Source organism: Telmatherina bonti, assembly GCF_933228915.1.
Source record: "Telmatherina bonti genome assembly, chromosome: 18".
In the NCBI taxonomy this organism is placed as follows: Eukaryota; Metazoa; Chordata; class Actinopteri; order Atheriniformes; family Telmatherinidae; genus Telmatherina; species Telmatherina bonti.
In genome coordinates this window covers 22,208,741-22,235,211 of record NC_136616.1, presented here as the reverse complement: position 1 = coordinate 22,235,211, position 26,471 = coordinate 22,208,741, and the positions used below count along the sequence as shown (strand labels likewise).

Below are 26,471 nucleotides of genomic sequence, written 5' to 3'. Positions count from 1 at the left end.
ATAGGCTATTATGAACTGGCTTTCATTATGTTCTTTTATTCCCGTCTGTAAAACGTCTTGAGATGGCATTGCCGTGATTTGACGCTATATAAATAAAGTTGAATTGAACTGAATTTTAATCTACAAAAAATCGGCAATAACAAAGAATTGTGAGAATCGCAATTTATATCAAATTGGCAATTTAAAAAAATTGGAATCAAATTGGGACAAAGGCATATTGTCATAGCCCTAGTACACATTTTAAAGAACGTAAAGATACATGTGTACATTTTGTTTTATTTAATTATCCATTGGCATCATCGTGCTAATTAAGGCACATAATCAGAGGATTCAATTATGGAAAGCTCAACATCAGGCCCGAACTTTTAAAACCGTTGATTTACACACTAAGTTGTAAGAAATGGGACCTGTCAGATTAGATTTACCAACAGTCATCCAACAACCAGCTCCTCATACTGAATGCTAAACCTATTGCAAAACTAATGAGTTAAAAATACCTGTGTTAAGGTGGCGTAAAGTCTGTGCTTATTACTGTCACCTTCCCACTGTAGCATCCACTCATTAGCTGCTGCTGCAATGAATTATGCCTCACAGCTATGGTTTTCTCTGCTTTAACAAGGGGTCTGGGGCAGGAAGTTAGTCCCCTCACTATGCTGCTAATGCGTTAATCATTTACAGCACGATACGCAGCCATGCACTGGGAGACAGAGAGAGGAATTTGGAAGCTGTTGGTTCATTTGGATTCAATGAAGCGACTACCAAAAAAAAAAAAAAAAGAAAGAAGGAGAAGAAAAAAAAGTGTCTCACTCAGCCAAACAGCATCACTAACCTTTGCCACTTAAGTCAGTTCACCAATCAGAGTAGCACTCTGAGATGAGCCCAGGCACCGTCATTACTGTGCCCGTCACTGATGCTCCTCTCACCTCCTACCACCCATTGTGCCCAGCACTTTCATAAATAATTCATACACATAGGAACATGTGAAGGGCACATGCTCAGCCAGGGCTTTGCTTACTCTCCACTTCATGGCTGAGACACAAAGGGCGAATCCGTGCCTCCGTTTTCTTCGCCACTTGGTATTTCTGTGTATGAATTATTTCTCATTCAGCAGGTCTTTTAGAAATGCCAGCTAAACATTTTTACTGTAACTCATGTTTACGCTTAACAGCGCCCCCATATAATTACTCTAAAATCCTCATATACATCAGTGGCGCATATTGTTTTGTAATGAGAGAATTTCATGTGCGGTTTCAGAGCAAACTCGCGCTGCATATTTCATCAACACCTCCTGACAGATACGAATCAGGGCTGCTGTCAAACCCAAAATCAGTATTCTATTAACAGTTCACTTGTGTCTCATTAACGGCTGGGCTAGATGTTGCCATGACGACCCAGCAGAAAGGCCATCGGGGGTTCATGGTGTCAGCTCCCCCTGCTCTCCACTCCCTACAACTTTAACCCACTCCGTAGACACACAAGAGTCATTACCCCTTTGTCTTGATCAGCAGATAACATCTGGGCTGTTGGGTGAAGGGACCATATATCATAAACACATCGGGGACAGGAATATATAGGTCTTACATTTCCTGTAATAGTGAACAGGGGTTTCTGTATCTGCCTGGCTGTCTGTGGTTGCACTGCAACATGCTCCTCTTGAGCATTGGGCATTAAGTGGCTGCCATGTTTCCAGGTAAAGAGGACCGTTCTCTTCGCTAATGGCACTCCAGTGAATGACCTTGACAGCTTGAAAATGAGCACATTAAGTAGAACACTTAAATGTATAATTATGCACTTGTTCCTGTTGAAGTGTCACTGCTCTGTAGGTTAAGATGAGACATGAAAAGTTAAATAATAAAATAATTCCTTATTTTCAAATGCCTATCAAAACAATTAAAAGACTGGGTTTGATGGGAAAACATGAAAGGGAGCATCGCTGCACTAATTAACTGGTTAAAAAAAAAAAAAAAAAAAAAAAGGAAAAATCAAAGCAGCGGAGAGCAAATCAAACGCTAAAACGAAAAATGCAAAAAGATATGATGCGCTTGTTTTCAATGTGATAGTTTGATTGCAGCAGATTGCTTGTACAATGAGGAGTCACACGATGAAAATGTTGAACGGTGTGATTAAAGAAATGCCCTGTTGTTGATATGTCATGTCTGCTCATCCATCAATCCATCTTCTTCATCTGCTTTGACCAGTTCTTTGTCACTGAGTCAATCCCAGCTGGTATAATGCAACATGTGCAGGTCACCTGTCTCAACCTTTTTGCAACACAGAACCCCTTGTAAAATATTTTTCAGCCAAGTACCCCTATTTTTAGTTAAGAAAACACATGAAATACAGCACTTTGTCATTTGTGTTTGGTTTATTAAACTTTTGTTTGTGTTGTCAAGGCGACAGTGACTGACGGATATGATTTGGCTCATAACAGGTAGGCTTCAATTCAAGTCGGAATGTGGGATTTTAGGATGAATGAAATGGTGTAAATCTAAATGTAAATTCAGTTTGTAAATGTAAACTTACATTTATTTAAATATATTAAATATGTATATAATATTATATTTATATTATTTTATCTAAGAATGTTTTAAAGAAAACATGAAAGATTTTTCCAAATAATTCCAAGTACCCGCTGGAATGCCTTGAAGTACCCCCAGGGGTACACGTACCCCCATTTGAGAAACTGTGTATTAGACAACCTTGTTTACAAACTAGAGTCAAGAGGATCTGAAGTAAACTTTAGGAGAGTTTTCTAAAGAAATAGCTTTTAACAAAACAATAAAGACAAGACATACTTTCATTATCATTTTTAACAGAAATTCTTCCATTCCTGCTGACTCATTCAAAACACCAGACAATGGAGCAACACTACATGTATGCAGTATTTGGGTTTCTGTCTTTTAAGATGGTGTTTAAACTTTCACAAGAAGTAGCCCAGTATGAGAAAATGCAACACACTCTTTATCACTTCCTCTCTGTGCTTCACTGGATAGTTTATTTGCATTCACACTGTAAGTGAACCACATCAGGGTTTTCACCTGCAAGTGCACCAAGACCTCCGAATGGTTTGCAAGTGCCACACTGGCGTTGGACAAAATGTTAACACCATTCCAAATGAACCCTACTTCCTGTGGAAGCAGGCCAGAGTTTATTTTAGGCAAACCAAATAGTGCCAGTGTGAACGGATTCTTAAAAAGGAGAATTTTACTTCTAGACAATGAAAAGTTAGGCGCCATGTAGCTGGGAAAAGAAAGAAACTGGGTCTGGAGCAGATTCCCAAAAAAGGACATCAAAATCAGTAACTTTGGCCATATTTGGGAATCTGAGGAAGGATATAGGAACAGCTGGCAATAACTTGACAAGTTGTGTTTTTACTGGTCTTTGTGTTTGAAGAATTTATTAAAAAAAAAAAAAAAAAAAAAAAAAAAAGAACACATTGTCAAGTGTTTAACTTGCAAAAGTCAAAAAGAAAAAACAGCCTCACATTGGAATTTTTTCCTAATTTTTGTTGTTTCCGTTCAGCTTTTAAACTGTTAAAGTCCACATAAAAAATAAAAAAAAATACACAAATGGAAGCAACACTGATGGAGAAGGTAATCCTGGCTCTCACCCAGTCAGCAGATAAAAACTAATACGTACCAACAATGATGCTATGGAGCTTGTTTGTTTTGTTTTTCCCTGTGACTTGTTACATTTTTCCTTTGCAGAGCGGTGGATGGAGCTCATCAAGCCAATGAGGAGCACCCGGCCAGTTCGCATTTATATCCTATCGATTGTAGCCTAATGCTCCCTCTTCCTTCTTCTTTCTGTTTTAGTTTTGGTAATGTTCTCTTTTTGGATGAAATGCTTTCTCGTACCACTGCTTTGTTATGGATTTTAAGCCGGATCATGACAATATGTATACAGTAAGGGTAGACTAAGTCATCATGCTTATACAACCTTAGTGCAAGAGCCATTTCCTCACAGCACCCTGGAATGGATACCTTTCATTAGTCTTGTAACACAACCTGTCTCCCCAAAAAGAACTACTGGAAGCAGAAACATGCTGTCAAATCTTTAAAATACCACCAGAAAATAGCCCAATTATACTCATGCCCATTACTACCACTCCCAGTGACGTTCAAGTGTGTCATTCAGTGCTTGAGTCTCAGGTCGATGGTGAGGTTCTTTGTGCTCATTTGTAACTTCTTGTATTCAAGCACTTTACAGTAATAATCTTGCAGCTCCCTCTGAAAAGCTGCACAGCAAAACGGCTACCTATCGAGATAATTATCTGCAGTACTTATCTCCTGTTTATACAGTTCACGCGCAGCTACTGCAGACAACAGCAATAGCACAGTAATTAATGTGAAAACGAAAGGCAACATGATACGATTTCTATCAGAACTTCATTCTACCTGCCCTTTTTAAAATAGATGTTTAGCCGCTTGGTTGGTACCCATGGGAAATGGACTCTTATTGATCATACGAGCATATTTCCATATTACCATGGTCACAGAGTGGAGGGTTCTCTTTCTTGGATCTGTGACGATAAATTTGCTCAGCTGGATCATTCAAAGGAAGGCCCCTGGAGGGACTTTGACAGCCTGGAGGCATTCACATCGATGTGCCTTCTTTTTCTCACTTTTTGGAGGATTTCCTCTGTTGCAATCGAGGAATCTTCTATTTAAGGCGCAACAATGTGGCATTGGGTCACTAGCTCTACTTTTAAAGTGAGACTGGCAGTTGGTAACAAAAAAAAAAAAAAAAAAAAAAAGGAAGACATTTGTATGCATCTGAAAAGAGGCAGATCTGTAAACAGCAGACATATATCAGCCGCATGCTGCCATCCTATTTGTATTTTTCACGGTGGCCAGCACATCCCACTCTCCCTGGGGTTGCTCTGCGCTGTCATTTCAACTGCCTGGCTCCTTCGCAGTGGGCATACGCAGTCACTCACTGTGGTTTCAATGTTGCTAGGCTACCTCACTTCTCCACTGTTTTCTGTTTGAAAATTTGCTGTTCAATAAAGCAGGTCAAGGGAGACCTGTGGGTTTGAATACTGAGCAATATGAACCTGAAAGCGTAGCTCACAAAACTAATAGCGTACCCCCACCCCCCCTACGATTTTGGTCTTCCTTTCTCTCTTGATTTGATTAGACAAAGGCAGAATATGCCTTTCAGTCTATGCATTTCTTTCACTCTTAATATTCATATAATGCTTTCGAACCCTGTATGGTTATATGTACCTGTTTTGAAAGTGTACAGTCTGAGTCATTGGTGTGGTGAAAATCTCTTCTTTGTAGTCATCTACTGTTGTTCTTCATCTCCGCCCAGTACTGTCTGGGAGTTATTATTATTCCTGTTCTGCCTATCCTGTTTTCAGCTTTTGATGTTGGGCTTATTCCAGGCCTGGACAGTCAAACACAGTGTGTTTCCAAGGGTGAAGGGTGAACAAGCAAGCTGCTCGCCAGGCTTCGCACAATTTCAACACTGCTGTTTTTTTATGTCTGTTTTCTCCTTGTGTGGGCTCAATGATTACAAGTGTAAAGCAGTTTGACCCCGGCACAATGGAGGGCTTCGCTCCTTGAACTTTCCAGGGCAACACATGCCAACCTCACTGACCCCGACGGCGTGGCCACCTGATTTCCCTTGAGTCCTAAAACAAAAACTCATTGGTTGACACCCCACCACCACTGATCCCTTTGTCCTCGAGAGCTAGATTTAAATATGCTCTTCTTTGGCAGAATATTAGTAAGAAGATTCAGTAATGCAGCTTTTCAATTTTTCTGTTTTGACAAACACATTTCTAAGGAGTGCATCTTCATTTTATACTGCTTTATCTGTTTTAAATAACTTTCTGCATCCTATGTTCTCACATAAACAGATATATTTGGTTCAACACATACGCCAAAGGTTCCTGGGTTCAAAAGTAGCTCTCTATGTTGCTACACCAGTAGCTAGTTTCATGTGTTTATCCTGGGCTATGTCTGAAAGGGTCTACATTATTATTTCAAACGCACATCTGCTCATGGGTAAAGGTTCTTATAGCCAGACACGCTTTTGACATATTTTATACACATATATATGTATAAACGTGTGTCACATACATATGTATACATATATATTTATGTATTGGTAGGTAAATACAATTGCAAATGAACTGCAACACATGACATTTTAAATTCTTTTTATTTATTTACCAGAACTGTGCACATTTGAAGCAGTACGTGAATAACATCTGTACTGGTCCTATTGGAAGGAGACTAGCATCCAGGTTTCCTTTAGTACAAATTCGTGAGGAAAATAGTTTGAAAAAATTGAACAATTGAAGATTGTTTAAATGCGTTGTCAAACTCTAAAAAGAACATGGGAACACAGATTAGGTTTGTAAAGTTGTATCTGAACAAAGTAGCACATCTGTCTGCCAGCAATGAAATTTGGTCGGAATTGGTGCATGATACCAAATACAGCAGTCAATCTACAACAGAGTGACTGTAAATGGATTAAAAATATTCAGTAAGCTATCAAAATGTTCAAACCTGACAATTGTCGTATGTTATGCCTCAGTTTTTGTCGTTGCTGTCGTTATTAACATTAATAACTTCAACACTAATTAGCAGAAGTACTTCCTGTGTTTTAAAACATAAATGGATTCCATTGTTGTGCTGCATGTGTTTTATCATGCTCTCTGTAAGAAAGTCAAAATGAGGTTATACACACACTTTCTGCTAACTGGAAGGAACAGCTGCTGGTTACCTGGGTTATTGTATCACTTGAGTATTAACCTGTTTCTTGTTTTCAGCGAGTTGCACGCTCTGCACTCCTGCCTCAAATAGTACATTTTATTTTGTGCAGCATTTTGTCAGACAACTGGAATAAAGTCACAAATGTACAGTAACTTATACTGCAGTGTATTACTGATGATGTCTTTCTCATGAACGTTAGTTTTCTGTTTTTAAGAAACGATCTTTAAATCATCCATACATACAAAAAGGAAGAACTCAAAGCAGCAATAATCTCAAGAAACACATGTGCGTCCATTTGAATGAGAGAAATAACTGTCATTGTTTTTAAAATTAATATATTTAGAATTTTAAAAAAAATTCCTTGGAGACTGATACAAAGATCCAGACAACTCCCATATCGGGTCAACAAGCTGGAGAAATTTACAACCCACAACTACTTTTGGAGAATTTGAAGGAAAAAAACTTTGTTTGGCAAATGTAAAATTTTGCTGAAAATTTTTTTACGGCTGTTGAAATGAAAGGAAGGGCAGGCGATTCTGGAAAATGATTTGAGCAAGATACATTTTAAAAAATATACAATTCAAAAGTCCAAACTCTTTTCTTAAGACTTCGCCCTGAAGTAACACCTTGAAAGCACAGAAACATGCAACCCTTGTTTCCGAGGGCTCATGAGCAAGTGTACTGTATTTTGACATAATATGCCACTCATTCCTAAAGAACAGGTTCTGACCCATCAGTGGGAAATTTTCAATGGGTCACCAAATGAAATATTTTTTCTTCACCCCACTGTTCGGATCAAGATTCAAACATGCAGTTAACCTACCAGCCACACGAGGTGAAAAATACCAACTTACATTATCGTTGGGCTCATAGCTTAAAAAATTTAGGAAGCACTGTATTACGCTAGTTAGTGTACCTAGCCAAGCTCTGGCTCTCGTGTCATTGCCTTTACAAATGCTTTAAACCTCTGAGAACAAGTGATTTGTGCACATGGAGGGGCATGCATCGAGGGATTGAGGGAGGAGGGACAAGTGGTGAGAGTTTGAAAGACATCTCACCATCCAATCATTTAGCACAGGCCGGTTAAAATGATGGGATGGTGTTTTTTCAGTTCTGTTCCTTCTAAATGCGACATTTCTTTTAAATTGTGTTAGAGCATTTCATTAACTTGTTGCAATCAAGATGTAAACAGAATTTTAAGCAATATAGTAAAAATAAAATACTACCTTTAAGCAGTTATTTTGGAAAAGAAAGCAAAATAGGTGGCCTGAAATGTAACAAGGTTTAAGTTAAAATGGTTATCTTAATATTTATAGATATAGTTGTGTCTGTGTGTAGATTATAGAACTAAACTGGTAGGTTGGTTTGGTAGAGGCTTTCAAGCCACAGACTATTATGCAGAATAACCAGTAGTTAGCTAAAGAATTTGCTGCTGTTCTGGTTTTCCAAATGAACGCATATTTAACTACTGCTAGAATATATGGAACAGGTATGTTAAAATACTTCACATTTCACCAAAAATTTGCTTTATATACACTTTGTTCTATATTATTTACCTATTTTTTATTTCATGCATATATTTTATTGTAGAGCTTTTATTTTCTTAATGTGATTCTGATATCCTGTTATGACATCATTCCCTCTTCTGCTCCTCAGTTTGCTAGCAGCCCCGCTGAGGAGAGGTGTGCATGACAAAGCCACATCAAAGCAGTTCCTGTACTGATCAAACATTGTTTTAAACAGTGTGGTCCTGGAATAAACCTCCCCACCAGTTGCAAGACAGCAGTGGTCCCTGCCTCATCTCTCATCACAATATACAACGCAGATTTCTTAGCAAGTTTACGAGTTACACCTGTTACATATAGTTATAAATGTTTCTAATGTTACACTGAAATTTCATGCACTTGGAAATGCTACATATGCTGTGGATGGTAAGCAGTTAAGACCTTTGTTAAGACCTGCTAATGGATAATCAGATGCAAATTAGCTGCTAGGCTAACTCTGTAGCACATTTAAGTAAATAAATTAAGGAAATTCACCCTTCAGTCAACAAAAAACAAGTTGCATGTCAGTATGACAAGAATAATCCAGAATTGGAAGTCTAGCAAAGTAAATATGATTATTTTGGGCTACTTTGCTGCTTTGGGGTCTAAACATATTAAATCTTGAAGCCATCTACTCATTCAACAATGAAATGATAAACTCATAATGCCAATCGATTTATGAGCTTTTGCGGTCCAGAAAAAGTTTAATATCCAGCCATTCATGTCCCATATGTTAGAAATACAGCTAACCTCAAGTAGTTCTCTATGATGGAATGGTAGAAATGAACAAAAGTGCATATGATACAATAAACTTGTGAAGACTGAGTGAACAGGTGACGACTTTCTGTTTCTTAACACAGAAGATATTCACTTGTGTGGGTTGTTTCTCCATCCAACAACTTGAGTCAATGCTTGTGTGTTGTGTAAGCACACATAAGCATGAGTTAGTACCAGCAGATGTGTCTGATTGTAACTTGATGTGGACTTCATATGGTGTGTGTTTGCTACTCTCTTATTTTACCTAGCATGTGTGCTGTTGCAGAGGGTCGGTGTGGGTGGGTGGAGGGGACATTATGAAGATGGACGACGCTGTCACACTGGGATGGTGTTTGTCGCAATGCAAGCATTTTCCTCTACTCTATTATCATTATCATGGCTGATGTTATTGTTACAATAGCCATTTCAGGAGGTGGTTGAGCTGCTGAGATTGAAAGGCAGAGAAGCCAAATGGAAAACAGAGATATTGGAAATCAGGAGGTGGAATTTGTGTTGTATAATATCTACATTTACAGATAATTGGGAGCATACAGTATGACTGCCATGCCTTCTGAAATTTTTACAGCTGTGTGTACAGTCACAATATAACAGCAAGTAGAAAAATAAAAAGCATTCCCAGGTTGATTTATTGTTTCTAAAGGACATTTGTATAGTTAATGGTCTAACACCAAGTATGCAGCACAGCCAAGCATAAAGGAAGGTTAGGGCTTAGGCAACAATTTTCACTTTTATGAGCCTTGACATATTTTACAAATGGCACCGGCCGTGAGCTACAATCGCAATGCAGCTGCATCTCCTTAATACTGCAAAAACAGATTGTGTGGAATCCAAATTAGTCAAAACAGTACAAGCAAGTTCGTAGGAATGGAAGCAGTCACAGTTCCAGCTTCACACTTTCCATTGACAGGCCGCTCATGTTAATTCTGTTTTCTCCATCTCTGCCCCCTCTTCTTTGTCTCACATGGCTGTCCTTTAGGATGCTGGAGCAGGTGTGATAAATGCTGGCGTTTAAATCAAAGCACTCCCCTCTTCCCTCCTCAACTCCTCTGGGGAGAAAGAGGATGCCTCCATGCAGATTGATATCAAGAGGCCCAACTATATCCTGCAAGGTCTGACTGATGGTCTGTCTGGATAAAAAATGAACTTTATACCCACCACGCTAGCTATGATTCATGTCCCTCCCTTCCCCCTCCTCTGCTGAAACCAGTCTGTGAAGACCTTCACTACATGCTCTCTGGAAACAGTATAGTATATCATATAGTGCTGCAATGTCTGCCCACACCCTGAAAATACCAATAAGGTGTTTACTTGTGGAAAAGCAAGTTACATCAATCGGGCGACTTTTTTTTTTTTCTTTTTTTTTTTTTTTCCTAAACTGAGATTAAGAAACGATAGCTATAGCATCATGGCCAGAAAAAGATTAAGCGTACATCTGAAATCCTGCTCTTCATGTCATTATTGGCAGAGATTTTGTTCCAAAGACAGTCAAAGACTTGTTCAACTACTGTTTCTGTTTGGTCCTTCTGCCCTTCCATACCATCATGATTGACAGGCAGGCAGAGCGCTGAGGTCACATTACTCACAGTTAGCATTCTGTTCCTCTTCTTTCCTGCGCTAACAACATGGTGAAGCATTGCACTTTCCGCTCCAAATGTGAGTAGGTAGTGTGGGAGGTGGCGGTGCAAAAAGGAATAAAGCCCTGCTTTGGACTCCAAGTAATTTGCCATCTGAGAGCAAAAAAACTATGTTTGTTGGGATGGATAATTGCGAATAAATTATCTGTAACGTCTCACTTTTGGCGCAGAGAGAAGACAAGTCGCACCTAATGGCATCATAGCTCAAAGGAGACAAAATGTTTTGACACTGCGTCCCAAATTTTTTTACTGTCTGTTCGCAAAACAAGTCGTTAGTCTATGCGCCGGCAAGAAACAAACAAAAAAAAAAAAGAAGAAAACGACACTGCCATTGAGCCATCGTCTTCTGGGAGGAGTCGCAGCGAATCATAAAAGCATTTTCCACAGAGGTGTCAGCGGTGACGGAACAACGTATCCAAAATTGCACCTTATAAAAGTGCCAGATGACTGATGGTTAAGGCTAATGAGAGAGTGTAAAAGGACAGTGAGGCAACATCTTATAATTACCACTTCAAATCCAAAATCCAGAGTAATAGAAAAAGTAAAGAAAATGTAAAAAAAAAAAAAAGAGCATCAGTATGTTTTTTTTTTTTTCCCAACTGATTGGCATAAATGGTTGAGAATAAGAAAAGTGTATGATGATAGAAGCTAAACTCAGCTCCACAGTGGAAGCCTTTGTGCCAAACTGCAAAAAAAAAAAAAAAAAAAAAAGCTCTTACGGCAAACATTTGACTAAGAACATTAAGGTTACATATTTAATCTGTTTATAATTTCAAGATCAAGAGTACAGACTGAGCAGTATCTCCCATACTTCATTTCAATATGAACCTGAGCCCAACAGTTCACACAAGCATTCCCAAGGTTATAGCCAATCACCAGCACATAAACCTTCAGATGGAACTGAACCCCTTGGAGGCAAAGGAAAGACAATTCCAGCAGTATATGAAACCTGCACCATTTGTCATTGATCAAAGGGTATTAAAACTATTATAAAGATCTGCTAGTGACTGATTAAAGGTCACGAGAAGCTAACGGACACTGAGTGACCATATTAATGCATATGAAAGTGGAAAACAAAAGAAAACCCAAAGGGTAATTTTTTGCAGCTGTAATCAGCAAATACCACAGTACTAAATACACACATGATGCTATATTGCTCTTTTGAAAGAAGACATATATATATATGAGGTGACATCCTGACTGGATATTGGGATTTCCACAGCAGAAACATAGCTGACAAGAACTGACGTACTTACCCTAATGATACCTCTGTTCCTGAAGTGCTCTTTTGTGTGACTTGATTGAACGGGCACAGCGTATACATATACCTGCAGAGGAAACACAAGTTATGATGCATCCACCAAGTCAGATGGTACATACAGTTTCATTTATTGCCATTTCACCTTGTTAGGGAAACAAATTGTTTGGTTTTCTTATTTTGAGTATTTCATGACCAACATGGCATCAATATTGGCATCCCTTCTAGACTAGCGTTAATCGGTTTTTCCTCAACACAGCACTATTTTGTAGGACTTTGAAAGATGTTCAAAAATGCTTCGTTTTCATATTTCATCAAACAGGAGTTTCATACCAACAGTGGACTTAATGTGAAGGGATTATCACCAAACTGCAGTTCCTCTCAGCTCTACAGAGCTGTTAAGCCTCTAGTGACCCATTGTTTTGGCTTTCCAGTCCACAATGTAACTAAAATATTCCTATAAGATTCAATTTAAGGTGTAGCAGGAAAGAAAAAAATGAAACTAAAGAACTAAACTAAACTAAAGAACTAAACTGGGGAAAAAAAAAAAAAAGAAAAAAAAAAAAGAATAAATCAGACAACCTCTACACCAAACAGTGGACTGAAGGTTTGTTGAGTGTTTGACAGCAATAGTAAGTCAGCCAGTTATTTGAGGCAGGAGTCAACAAAGACTAACACTGCAGAGATAAAAGATTTTAAAATATTGAAGCTAGACCATGGCTGCTAATTCAAAGTAATCAAATCTTCTGCCACAAGTAGCACCACATTACATTCAACAAACGGCTGAGTTATGTCCACTAGTTGCAATTTCCTTGTAGGGAAAAGCCCTGTTAGCTGTTACATGTTCAAGCTTAGCTCTAAAACTATCTTAAGTTTTGTCTGTAGGCAATTAGAGGAATAAAAGCCAAATCAAAGTCTGTGTAAACAGGAATACTTCGAGGCTCAATGGCTACCTACTGAGGCATAGGAGTAGTTAGAGGCTGCAGTTAGTTCACCACCCACGGCTCTTGCACTTGGCCAAAGTCTAGAGGAGTTAGCAATTGTATTAAATCAGGGGTGCCCAGCTCCGGTCCCTGAGGGCCACAATCTTGCAGGTTTGCCATGTATCCCTGTTCCAACACACCTGACTCAAACTAATCACTCATTGTGCAGAACTTCATTGGCTGTTGGATCATTTAATGTAAGCCAGGTGTGTTGGAACAGGAATACACCAAAAACCTGCAGGACAGCGGCCCTTGAGGACCAAGTTTTGGCACCCCAGCATTAAATGCGACTTATCTTGGAGATCTTTTTGGCTACTTTCTACAGATTCCCTTTTCTGTCTCCACAGACTTACCTGCTTTTTTATGCAAGTAATTTTACTTGTTTTGGGAAGTCTTGACAAGCCAAATTTCTTCTTCTGTTGGCAGATAATTTATCTTATTTTAAGCAACATTTACCTAATTTTTGTATTTTTTTTTCTTGTTTTTTTAAGGCTGAGTTTTTGCAGTGATTTTGGTAAATGGACCACTCATTTGCTAGCATCACCTGCCCAAATGTATGTGACATATGGAATGTGGAAGGAAAAATGCATAAACTGCTAAACTGAAGGTGTGGCAATAAAAAAGTACGGTCAAATTTATTCAATTGATTTAATAAGTGATGTTAAAACTTTGGGATTTCCATGGTAGTCTGTAATAATACTACCACTGTTCCTTTGTGAAGGTCTAAAAGGAATTTAGCATACCTAAGATTCCTTAAAGGGACATTTCAGAGTTTGTGAGCTGGAGTTGTGTGTAGTATGTTTAAATATTGACTGCCCTCCTTGTATTTTCTGTGAAGTTAAAAGACATTAAAAACAGGACTATCTGAAAACTTTAACTTTTTGATTTAGTGGAGTACTATATTGCAGATTTTTTTTTTCAGCTGCACACCTGCAGAACCAATGGAGGCCATCTAATTACTTTAATGAACTTTAGTCCTTTTCTCCATTCTAAACATGTACGATAACTTCTTAACCAGAACTCTTGAAATCACCTGAATGCCAAACATGAGACAGGTGAAAAACAACAACCAAGCATAAATAAATGTGAATTCCCTCTCAGCACAGGCTTTATTGTTCCTTTTTAGAAGTCACAGGATTCATTAAGTTTCTAAAGCTGGCATTTCAGCAACAACAGACATCCTCATCTGAGCGGAGAAACAGATGGCACCTGATCGACAGAAGCACAGTGAGTGGAGGAATGGAGGGGGGTAAAGCAATGAAAAAACTATAAAATGAGTCCCAAAAGAGTACCCCTGTATGTCTGTACCTCTTTTCTCCCTCTTCTTTCACGCTTCCTCCTACCCTCAAGGCAAAGCCATCCATCCCTGCCCACTTTTGCTGACATGCCATCACTGCATAGAAAAAAAGATGGACTATTTGTGTACGTGTGTGTGTGTGGGGTGGAGGTCACTGTAATCTGACCTTGGATGCTCGCCTCCATGTGGCAGGGTGCAAAAAAAAAAAAAGTAGGCAAAGCAACAGAAAAACTGTCGCTGGGTAATAAAAAAAAAAAAAAAAGTTAGGGGAGATTAGAAATGCCAAGCCCAGCATACAGACCGAGGTGCACGTTGATTAGCTGTCTGTTGGCAAGACAAACGCTCCACATTCTGCCATCTGTGTTACATAAATGGGATGGAGCAGAAAGGTCAAACAGGCGCATTTACTGTCCCCAGCTATCCTTAGCAATGAGCACAGTGTGACACAAAGGGGGGGAGAGATATCAGCCGAGACGGACGGGCGGTGACAAAAAAGCTTTGAGGAGAAAAGACTGACAGCGGTGGAAATACAGGACGCAGAAACAGCAAGGAGAACAAAGGCGAAGACAGAGGGAAGGGCAAGACTGAAGGATAAAAAGAAATAAAAGTGCGCAAAAGAGAGTGGGAGGGAATGAGAGTGTGCTGCTGGTGACGCTGTGCATATGAATCACCAACTGCACAGGCTGCAAATATGACAGATGATTATGTGCAACAACAGGGACACTGGGTGGAGAGTACAAAAGATGATAAAGACAGCAAGACACGAGGATAAAACACAGTGGGTCACTTATTAGACCTTTGATAATAAATAGAAGCTTTAGATCAACAATGGCATCAGTGATCCTTCCATTTATCTGCTGAACGCCACATTGCATCTCTTTCCTCTGTGTTCGATCTGTCACTGTCTGACAATGCAGCTCTGACACTTGCCATAATAAGTTGGTACCACTGTGTCAATCTTTGGCAGGTGTGCTAGTGCCTGAAGGTACACAGTAAGAGATAAATATCTTAGATGCAGCCTCCAAGCCCCTCAGGCAGTATTTCACGCTTCACTGGAACGGACAGAAGGGCAAAGTTCCCCACAGATCTGCTGAATTCTAAAGCAAAACTGGTTTAATGTCGAATTTGCATTCATTTAAAATGGAATCAAACTAAAGTATAAAATGCAAAGATGGAGCTTATTTTGGGCTATTTGCATTTGGAGGTGTTTGTTGAAATGGCCAATTCACTTCTCAGCTATGCCACTACATGATGCATGTCTGGAACTTGCTGGAAACTCGCTGACCTTCTCGTGAAGCTCATAAGCCTGTTTCTGTGGCCTCAGGTTGGTTAAGGCATTTAAAAGAAAAATGAACTCGCTTTACTTTAACTTTGACATAAAAGCAGATTAAAATACCGTATAATTGTGTTACTCACACATAACCTTTACAGTGTTTTACTATATGAACACATAAAAACAGAATATGTTTTTCTGCACATGAAAATGAACGTGACAAAAAGTATTAATAAATAATAGGTCTGTAACAAGCAGCAACCTTCGGTGGTTGAAAGTGAAGCCTATACAGAAGTGCTTAAAACTGCAGTTCCCCCTTCATCCGCTAGGGGCTGGCTCCAAAACAGAGCAAATACCCATAGACTCCCATGTTAAAAAGGCCAACTTCACGGCAGAAATAAACATGTTTACAGCCTGGTTCAAAAATCCATTTTCGGATGATAGGTCAGTTTTACCTTCATGACAACTGTGGGGGGAGTGAATTTTTTTCTAACTCGCCCATTTTAAAGTAATTTATTCTCGAAGTTTGGCCTATTTAGAGGCGTGTCCTTTTAATTGATAGGTACCAATCTCCGGCTTCAAGTCAGAAGAACGTAGAAGAACTGCGGTTTTTAGCCGGTTAACAACGTGACTTAGCTTTAGCCCGCTTACCTCCGTTAGCTGGTTAGCTCCCGTTATCGCTGGGTTAGCTCAGTTAGCTTTTAGCTACAGATAGCTTGGAGTTTGCTCGATGTCAATCATCCACCATGATGCTCACAGCTGCCCTCTCAGCTCCACTTCTTTGCCCATATTTGTATTTTCCGGGTGAGATGGCACGCATGACGCTGCCAACATGGCGACGGTAGGAACCGCCCACCGAGCTTCAATTCAGCTCCTCAGAAACCTATGGGTGATGTCACAAAGGCTCCGTCCATCTCTTCATACACAGTCTATGGTCTGTAACAATATGCTTTCGTCCGGATTTGATTCTATTACGATTTTTTTTTTAGGGTGCCGATTCAATATAATAAAGCGATTCTCGGGATACCGCAATATTGCTAATTTTTTGTAGAGACTAAAAACAAAAACAAAAAAAAAATGTAGAAGACTTTTTCGCTATAGTCATTTTTCCTCATTTCAATTAGGAAAAAAACAACACAATAGCCAGACCATCATTCTGCTGCTATAATACCCAAGAACACAAGTAAAAAGAACAATAAAAATTACCCAAACTTTTATAATGGAGTAGTTGAATCAAAAAACCCAGATTTTAATTTTTTTTTTCAATTAAATTCCCCACCTGTAACAACTAAGTACTTTAAAAGACCAAAGCAACAACAAAAAAAAAAAAAAAAAAAAAAAATGAAGTGCACAGGACTTATGGAGCAAACTGAGGATGAGAGAAGACGCATGGTGTATCAACATAAACACCTCATATCTATTGTCAGGCACAGTGGTGGAGGAATGATGATTTGGGATGAATGTTTTTGTTTTTCTCTCAGTTTCCAAAGTTAAGATGTAACAACATTCTGTGTCATCAACTAAATTACAACAAAATGAAATGAAGCTCAGCTCATCTTCTACGTTTTAGCTCAAGAAAAAAATTCCTGCAGCTTTCAAAAACATCAAAAGCCCACTAAAGTGCCAATGTTTGGTTTGATCCTTCTGGGTTACTGTAGTAACATGACAATAAAACTAGTGAAATGCTGAGGAGGGTAGCCTGCTGATATCTTCAGATAAAAACATCTCACTTTAATGTAACAAAGACAACAATCCTTACTTTTATTTTTTTCTCCTAGTAAATCTACAGCAAAAAGGGAAGGAATATAAAACTGCTTTCTTGCTTCTGAACGGTTCAAAAGCTTCAAAACTGTCTTGTCATTGGACTCATTTCTTCATGTCATCACACTTCTTTATCTTTATGAAGGTGGTGACTCTAAAACTATGAAAAAGATGATTATACACCGGTTTCCGGCATGAAACCATCTTAAAACAATCTAAAGGTCACCGAATTTTTGACACAATTCCACCCGGACAAATAATTTAAAAAAAAGAAAAAAAAAAAAGAAAAAAAAAGTAGCAGCTTATGTTTTCAGAATTCTATTAAGATTCTGTTAAAAGGAAAACAACAGTCATGCACGTCTTTCTGCCAGTAGACTGCTACATGATGCCGTGGGTGGATTTTACTGGAAGTGACACTGCAAACAGCAACGGCATCAACAACAGAAACAGGTAACGCTGAACACTCTGCCAACACGCTGCAGGTAAAAGCTGATGCAGCAGAATAAAGGCTAAGCATGATTGTTTACTGAAATATCTGCAGTTTTTCTAAGAGATGAGTGGAATCATAACAAGCGAATATGATCAATACTGTTATTAAAGCCTTAAAACTTTACAGCTAATCAAGAGTAACTGACAATTTATTATGTTTATGTTGTTGTAATTGAGCGCAAACGAAAGATATTTCTTATTTCCATTTATTCACACAGCATCTAAGTTCTTTAACAGTGAGATGGTTATTGTGGGAGTTGCGTCCTTCGCACGGGTGGTCTTTACTCGCCATTTCCCCAAACAATCTACACAGACTTTTTTATGTCATTTTATCTGCAGTGTTATTTTAAAAATGGTTTAATTTCATAAAACTGTACTTTGAGACATTTAACTGATTAAGGAATGTTTACTGGGTCACTTTACAATCAATTTTGATAAAACATACTTTCATTATGTAATGAATAGAAGGTTATTCTTACTCGTCTCGGTTATTCTCTTTTTGCCAAGGCCAGCAAGTAATAAAGGAGCGCCTACAGCAGGAGATGATGGTATGAAAGAGGCCATTTGATTAATGTTGTGTTGGTGAGAAAAGTTCTGCAGTGTTGGGATTTCTTTCCTGTAGTAAAGTTTGAAATAGCAGCAATGATCAGAGTGTTATTTTTGGTACTTTTTAACTTTGAATGGTCATTTCATCAAGCTGCAAGCACAATTATGAGAAAAAATGAATATAATTTACTAAACTATTAAAAGTCCATCTTCATGGCTCACAGTGTATTATTAAAAAAAGAAAAACAACAAAAAAAAAGAGCATCATTGTATTCAGACAGATTCATTAATTACTGTTGGTAGACCACACACTGTAAGACTTTTCTGGGTTTGTGTGTAATATATTCTGAGCATAAAGAAAATGAATGAAGGTAAAAACATTTTTCCCACTACCCAGCAAGTAAACAATTATGTAAGTAAAAATGTTAATAAAAAAAGTTAAAGGGTCTCTACGTAAGTGCAGAAAATAGAAAACAGTTCTGTTTTCGGAGTCATCACCAAGGCCAACATTGAAAGAAAAAGAAAAAAAAAATGTCTCTGGCGAATCATTTAATGCTTCAATCTCCCTCCATTTCTGAAGATATTACATTATTACTGCTGGCAGACTATTATTATTTCTACAGAAATAACTGAAGGTTGAGATGATAATGATGACGATGCAGAGAGCACTTACATTTCTTTTTTCAAATTCACTTTAAAATGCATCATGAACTTTGATTGAAACAACATATCAGGTAGCTTGAAAGAATTTCAACCCTTGATCAGTAAAAAACAAGAATCCATCAACCAAAACTTACTTTAAAAAGGTCTATTTTTATAGTTCAAAGTAATAGTTCAATTAAGCAAAGAATTTTATTTATAAAAATTGTCTAAAGACGTTAAACCATTCTTATTCCATGTTCAATGGTTGTGCAGCCTCCAAGGGTTTATGTGGTTAACAAAATGATCAAGACAAACATTGGTAACTGCATTTGTTTTATGGTTTCCTGTTAGTTTCTCAGTCAACTCGCTGAGTATTGGCTGATACTGATGTTAAGCCAATATATTGGAGTTCCAAGCATGGTAATTTTTTTTTGGAAGCTGTTACTGTCGACAGTCAAAACAGCTTATAATTCAAATGACACTGATCTTCATGCTGCAAAAACAGAGAAAAAAAACAATCAAAGAAATAGTCGGAACATCTGAGTTGGCCAAATCAGCCGTTTGAGAGAGGAAAAACATCATCATCATCACAATGATTAGTTTGGCAACCAAAAAAAAAAAAAAAAAAAAAAAAAAAAGAGTCCTGAAGCTTTGTCTGAGTGGAAAAACCACCTGGCATCATCTGGCAGAAATTTGGGGGGGAAAAAAAGGACCAAAACAAAACAGTAGTTATGAAGCTTTTTTCCACAGTGCAGCGGTTGCCAAACTGACAATATGCTGAAAGCTTGGAGGGGGCAGGGAGGGATAGAACAGACTATAACAATAATTACCAATGAATTAATTAGCATATTCATGAGGAGGGTGTTTCCAAAGCAACATATGAACAACTGCAGTTTTATTTAAATGTTAATATTAAAAAAAAACATGGATGTATGCGTTTTAAGTGATTTAGGTTTCAATTAATGTTTTTTTTCTTTTTCTAAACAAAAGTTTAAATGCTAAAATCATCATTTTCATGTATGCCATGGATATATTTATAAATTTCACACCATTTAAGCTCATATTCTTACATCTTATGTGCAAAGATAAATGAAATATTTACTATATAAACCACAGCCTGTATCATACAAATTTTTAATACACATCAATACAAGTTGTTGTTGTTTAAAAGCAATGATGTGCTAGCATTAGCACTGCTAGTGATGAGTCTGAAATCAGCTGCATTTTACAAGCTGAGGACCAAACTAGCCTAAAGACAGATGCAGAAGAGTCCTGGCAAACCATAAACAAGAAATAAATATATAGTTGGTTGTTGTAAAAAACCACTAGTTCTTCACTTTAGGCATTAAAAATCTTTTTTAAATGATTTTTTTATATTCCTTTTAACTTCTTTTGTTGGCTTTCTTAGACCAGAAACTATTTTTGATTATTTGACTTATCTAAACACCAGTATATGTAGGACTAATGTTGGATTAATTAAACTATAATTGGTGTACAACAAATTGTATTCAATTGGACTATGTAAAGCCTTCATTTCTCAGCTTATGTATAAACTATATATACACACAAAGACATGTAAGCGCTTAAACATTTAACAATGTCCTTATGTTCACCAATATGCCTTAGAAATGCGATGAAAGAGGAGTGGAAACATGCTGCAAGCATTTCTAATGAGTAAAATCTATTTATTCTACAACAGTGGGCTGGGGTTTTTTAATGTGAAAACCTAAAGGTGATAAAATTACATCAGAGTGCAAATATTTGTGGCTTGAGTATGTCTCCTTTAAGATAAAATAAAGTTTCACACAACAATACTGCAAAATTCTGTTGCACGTTTATATTACCTGATAATTATGTATGTTGCAGCAAAAGCAGCTAAAAGAGTTCACTTTAGATTGTTTAAGTTTAAACACTGCCAACGAATCCTACATAAAATATGAGCTTCGTGAGAAGGTGTGGAGGGAGGTGTAATCATTTCACTTGTACTCCTTAAAGGTGTAAAAACGATTCTTAACATTGAGGGGTTCTGGGAAATCTACTTCACCGTAACTTGAGGTGATAATTAGAGTTCCCACGTTAAAAGTGAAAATAAGAACCGAGCCAAAAAGCAGAGGCTTCGAGAGCAACTGTGAAATATCTGTTCTCACAACACGAGTTCGATTCAACTTCAGTCTCCATTTTCCACAAAAAGGTCTATTTTTAAGAGACCCATATGACCGAGATGGTGTATAATTTTTCGACTAATCATTTCTTTATTATAACATTAAAAAATAGACTGACATCTTTTTATCTGTGAAATCGAGATTATAAAAAAACATCATTATGTGAGAAGCACTATAATTTTCATTCACTAAAGGTAACAAGATGTGAAGATCTTTTAAACCATTTTCATTGTGCAGATGTCTTTGTTTTGCTTCCTATGGTTCTCATTAAAAGGAAGCTTAACATTCCGATAAATAATTTCATGTGTGAAAGCAATGTGAAATATGTGCAAATAAAGATTCATCTACAGGGATTAAAAATGACTTGCTCTTTTGCTGAAGCTTACATGCAGTTGGACAGCTGTTTTTCGAAAGCTGCTTATCAGCCACTGTAGGCTATTTCTAGATTAGGTTTTTATCAGTTAAATGAACTTTCACCAATAAAAGTGTGAATGAAAAGAGTAAAGTTGAGTAAAGGCGTGATATTTGCATTTAAAAGGCATGGACATGGGCGAAGACAGAGGAATGCAGAGCCTCACGCTTAAGCCCTCTGACACTTCAATACCTGCTTCAAAACACATCCTTATTGTTGTTTTGTATTTTGCTTACAAGAAGTTATTTCTTCAAATGTCAAACAAACCAATAACTTTCTTGAGATAGGCTATATTCTATGCATGTGTGCTTCACAGAGCCGTGTATAAAAAAAAAAAAAAAAAAAAAAAAAAAAAGCTAATCCAGGTGGAATAATGTCATGTGAGCTCATGATGCAACAATAAGTTGCTTACACTGATTAGCCATGCATAATAAAGCTAAGACAGACAAATGATATCAATCTATAGCTGCGTTTCCATTACATTCTTTCGCAAAATAAAAGCGATATTTAAGTTTTGACAAACAACGATTGCGATTTGCAGGTGTTTCCATTGAACAGTGTTTAGCGCATTAGCCTTAAATCTCGTAAAATCTCGCGATACGAACGAGATTTTACGAAAATTGCGGCTTATGCAATGTAGCTACATAGCGTTATTTTGGGCTTTTCTACTTGCTGCGGAAAATTTGCTATGACTTTTTGAAGCTTTTCCCCCTCGTTTTCTTTTCTAAAACTTGCAGTTGTTTGTTCAACACTGCACCATCTTTACCAGAAATGAACTAGTCACGACCCCCCCCACATCACTTCCGGGGACACGTAAATGCAAAAAAAGTGTTTCCATTACACTTTTGCAATATTTTTCTACATTGAAACGTCTGACAAACCACCTTATCAAAGCGTGAAAACTTTGATATTTGAGACTTTTTTCAAAAGGTAGGTGTTTCTAGTAGCGTTTTGTTTTGTTTTTTTTGCAATGTTTAGTTTTTTGCGCAATTCCAGCTGTAATAGAAACACACTTCGCGCTATCTGAAAGTGAAGTCAAATCATCTTAACATGCAACAGTTGTAATGACAAGAGGCTGGAAGTTCTGCTGTTGATGACCACAGATGCAGCAGCTTTCCTGTTGATTATATTACAGCTGCAGCCCAAAGTGTAGGCAGTGTGAATCAGTCAGAACAGACAAAGTTTTGGCCTCAATTTGAACACATCCAGCATGATCATCGAAAAATTAAGAACAGCTGGTGCTCAACGATAGTATTCATCTCCTTTTTTTTTTTTCTTTTTTTTTTTAATTGTACAATTTTTGTTTAAAAACTGTGGGAACAGACAAATAAATAGTCTTTCTTATAATAGTTGCATTGCAGCTCATCAGAGGAAACCTTGTAGCAGAATAAATGCTTCATCTACAGTTAAGTTAAATCCATTTTTGTATATAAGGAAATGTATTCCTAGAGATGACTCTGCTTTGAAAGTCAAATATGCATAGATATATATTTTTATACATAATTATGCATTAAGTGAATTTTTTTATGCATCAGAAAAAGCATAATCTCAATGGTTGGACAATGTATGTTAATAACACCATAATGCCTACTTATGCTTCAATATGACTTAACTTTCCATTACTTCTTTTCAGCATCTGACATTCAAAACAGAGGCAAATTTTAAACGAAGGATTTACAGCCTTGTTTTCAGTTTCTTTGTGTTGAACAATTTACCAACACAACACATCTCTCACAGGGTGAGAGGTTCAGATGTTCTTTCTTTTAGTTAAATATCACTCTCAATTATCGGTGTTTTGGTCCAAGTAGATCGACAAGGGAGATCCATTTCAATAATTTGCTCAAATTCACTCCACAACATTGTCCCCCCCTCAAAATGCATGTTAAATGGGTCAAACACACAAAAGCTTTGACCCCATTTTAAATGCAGAAAATACTCTCAGGGTGATGAGGTTTGTAGATCAGAACCATTACAGCTAATGAACCCTTTAGAAAGTGCAGACCTAAAAAGGTAACAGTGTGCAGAGCAGGGAAGCTTTTTTTTTTTTTTTTTGGTTATAATTAAGTGTGGCTCTAAATTCTCATAATCATACTGAGGAAGAGGCAAGATCTGACATAATTTACAATATATTTAGAGAGAGAAAAAAAAAAGTAGTTTAAGTGCTCGTATCCTTTCATAGCTACCCAATCTGCAAAAACCCTCCCTGAACAAAGGAAAAGATTGCAGTAAATACAGATTAAAACAAGACCCCACAAGCATAGATGGTGGATGCAACACGAGGGAGGGTAAAGTCTGTGGAAGCTGCACAGAAAAACAGCAGAGCACCGTTATTTTGATGACTTATCTGAGAGAAAATATCTGTGTAAACAGACAACTGCACTCTCTTTAGAGTAGTTGCAGTTGTCGAATTAGATCCCATTAGATTTGATTAGAAAAGATAAACTCTGTTAATTCTCTGGAAGGTCCAGGTTGCCACAGCAGGAACTGCAAATTAGAAACAGCGTGAAAATAAATATGAGATAAGCACCGTTCAACAAAAAGACAAGATTATTTGTTGTCTCCCTTTCAGCTTTACTTACGATCACTGCATGCCTCCCCCCACCCCCCCCCCCCCACCCTCTCCCGGGGTCTCTCTTTTTAAAGCATATCAAAGATTTCATTGACTTTTCAAGTTCAAACATTACTTTTCAAATCCATTTTTTGTAATAATCAAGTAAAGCATTCAAAACCCATCATTTCTTTTCTTTCCCCTCCCCGTTTCTAACATACTTGATGTCAACAGACAGATTACAGACTAAAGAGCTAAATGGTCTTGTCAAACCCCATTTCCAACCAAGCTCTATTTGTGCAGCAGCTGTTATGATATCTTCTACATAAATCTACAGTATACGGCTCCTCATTTCCATGTTGCTCCCTGCAGGCACATTTAGGACTCCACATCACACATCTCGCCACGGTTTCCATCTTATTAACCGTTCCTTCTGGGCTGTCTTAACAGAGTCCCGGTCTACCCTGGAAGGACCTGGTGCTCCGTTAAGGCCATGTGATTTTCTATAGACATTTGGAAGTGTCACTTGCGGTGAATTATCCCTCTCTCTTCTCTGTCAAAGCTGAACCACAGTGGCAGGCATGACTCACTGAAGTGCTGTACTTTCTAATGACATGAGAGCGGAGGCTGAGTCAATCTGACCTGACAGTCTTGCATAAATCACGGCCCTTCAATTTAAGTTGCTTTGAGGAGTGTCAACAAATCCACAGGAGGAATATTAAACTCTGCTGTAGGTTGGGACTCCGCCTCTGAGAACTCATTACGGGGTGTCTCCCTTCATGCTGTGCCAGGCCGTGTTGACGGACTTGCCGGCTTTATTTCTAATTCGCTGGCAGAAACTGCCGTTTTTAAGTCTTGACTGGTGAAAAGTGTGCACTAGAACAATATAAACTGCATGGGGAATATCAGAATCACTTTATTGGTCATGTTTGCACAAGCAGACAAGATGCTCTGATATACGGATGGATGAGAGGGACTTGCACGAATGTGAATATAACATTAGACGTACACACAGTTTTAGTGAAAAGTTTAGATGCCTCATGTCATTAATCCTAATTGGAAAGCGCCCAAACTTTTAAATGGTACCATATATAAAAAATAAAAGAGATAAAGCCTGAAGAAAAGTGCTTTGAAATCTTACAGTTAACGCCATTAAACGCTAATGCACCAATAACAAGCCCACTTTGTAGGCTTTTATTAATTTTGTTTATGGTCTTTAGAGAAACTGATGAGAAGGCAATGTGGAAAGTGCTACTACACAGCATTTAGCTTCTGATCTTGCCGTTAATCATTCCACTTGAAAGTGCTAAACAACAAAAGGTTGTTTTCTCTCCCACTTTGAACACAAACTAATGATATTTTTCCCTTGGACCAAAACAAAAAAGGCCTTCAAGACGTGTCCTTCAGAAGTTATTCAAATCATCACCGTCATCATGAGGCAAGGAAGAAGCAATGCGGAGTAAATAAGAGTTATAAAGATGAATATCCTCCTTCACAAAGACGGGACAACACCCGATTGTAGTGCAAGTATGAAATGTAGTATGTGAGAGTAGCCATGTGTGTACGCCCCTCACTGATCCAAGCCTGCAGTAGTCCCATCAAAATCACACAAAATTACAAGTTATGTTTGTATAACAGCTTATTTTTATGGTTTTATACATGTTATATGATTGCTGATTGAAAGAATTAAAGATAAGGAATCTAAACACCAGGGAGGGGCAGATGTGAGGTGGTTTCAAACCATCATCAAAAAGCCGAAAGAGAAGGGCTCCTCTGGTTTGCAACCTTGTGGCATGGGAGGGAGCGCTATAGAAAGCCTTTGGTTTATGTGTCTGTCAATGTCACGTCTTTTCAAGATCACTGTTCAAAAAGAGAACCAAGGATAAAGGGGGACAGGGAGGGGAACTGGTACAGTGCTGAGAGGGGGCTGGTGGGTCGGAACTCCTTCCACTGAGTTGATGGTACTGGATATTGTGCTTGTCAAAGATTTGACGGGATGAAAAATACCATAGAGTGTATTAAAAAATAGAGAAAAATATGGTGTCTGTGCAACATGTTGAAATGAATAAATATTAGCTGATGAGTCTTTAATTAATGGAGGTGAAAATAAAACAATTTAAAAGAGTGATTAATGTTTAATACTAACATTAATCTAAAGGAAATATTACTTACTTTCACAAAATTCCACAAAATATCATGTAATCTACCAGCAAGAAATAACTTGAATGACTGAATATTTGCACCACAGTAATTTTCATTTGCATATTTGGTTTTAAATGTCAGCTATTAATCTTTGCATGTTTATTTTTGCTCATTTCCATGCACACTGATGCCACTGATCATTTTCAGCAAGAAAATAATTTATATAATAATTAAGTTTAGTTTTAAAAAGAACTTTAGTCTTATTTATCATCAAT

At 37.7% G+C, this 26,471-nt stretch overlaps 1 protein-coding gene across 2 annotated transcripts in view; it reads right to left on the bottom strand.

Annotated features, from left to right (window-relative positions):
• Window positions 1-26,471, bottom strand: part of LOC306768853 (glucosidase 2 subunit beta-like) — a 143,038-nt gene that overhangs the window by 12,254 nt on the left and 104,313 nt on the right. For both annotated transcript variants that reach the window (XR_013771667.1, XM_079257312.1), the window contains exon 13: window positions 11,940-12,011. Coding sequence is in view for 1 of the 2 variants with exons in the window: in XM_079257312.1 (XP_079113438.1) it covers window positions 11,940-12,011 (72 nt within the window). In the remaining variant the exon portion in view is untranslated. The remainder of the gene's footprint in view (window positions 1-11,939; window positions 12,012-26,471) is intronic.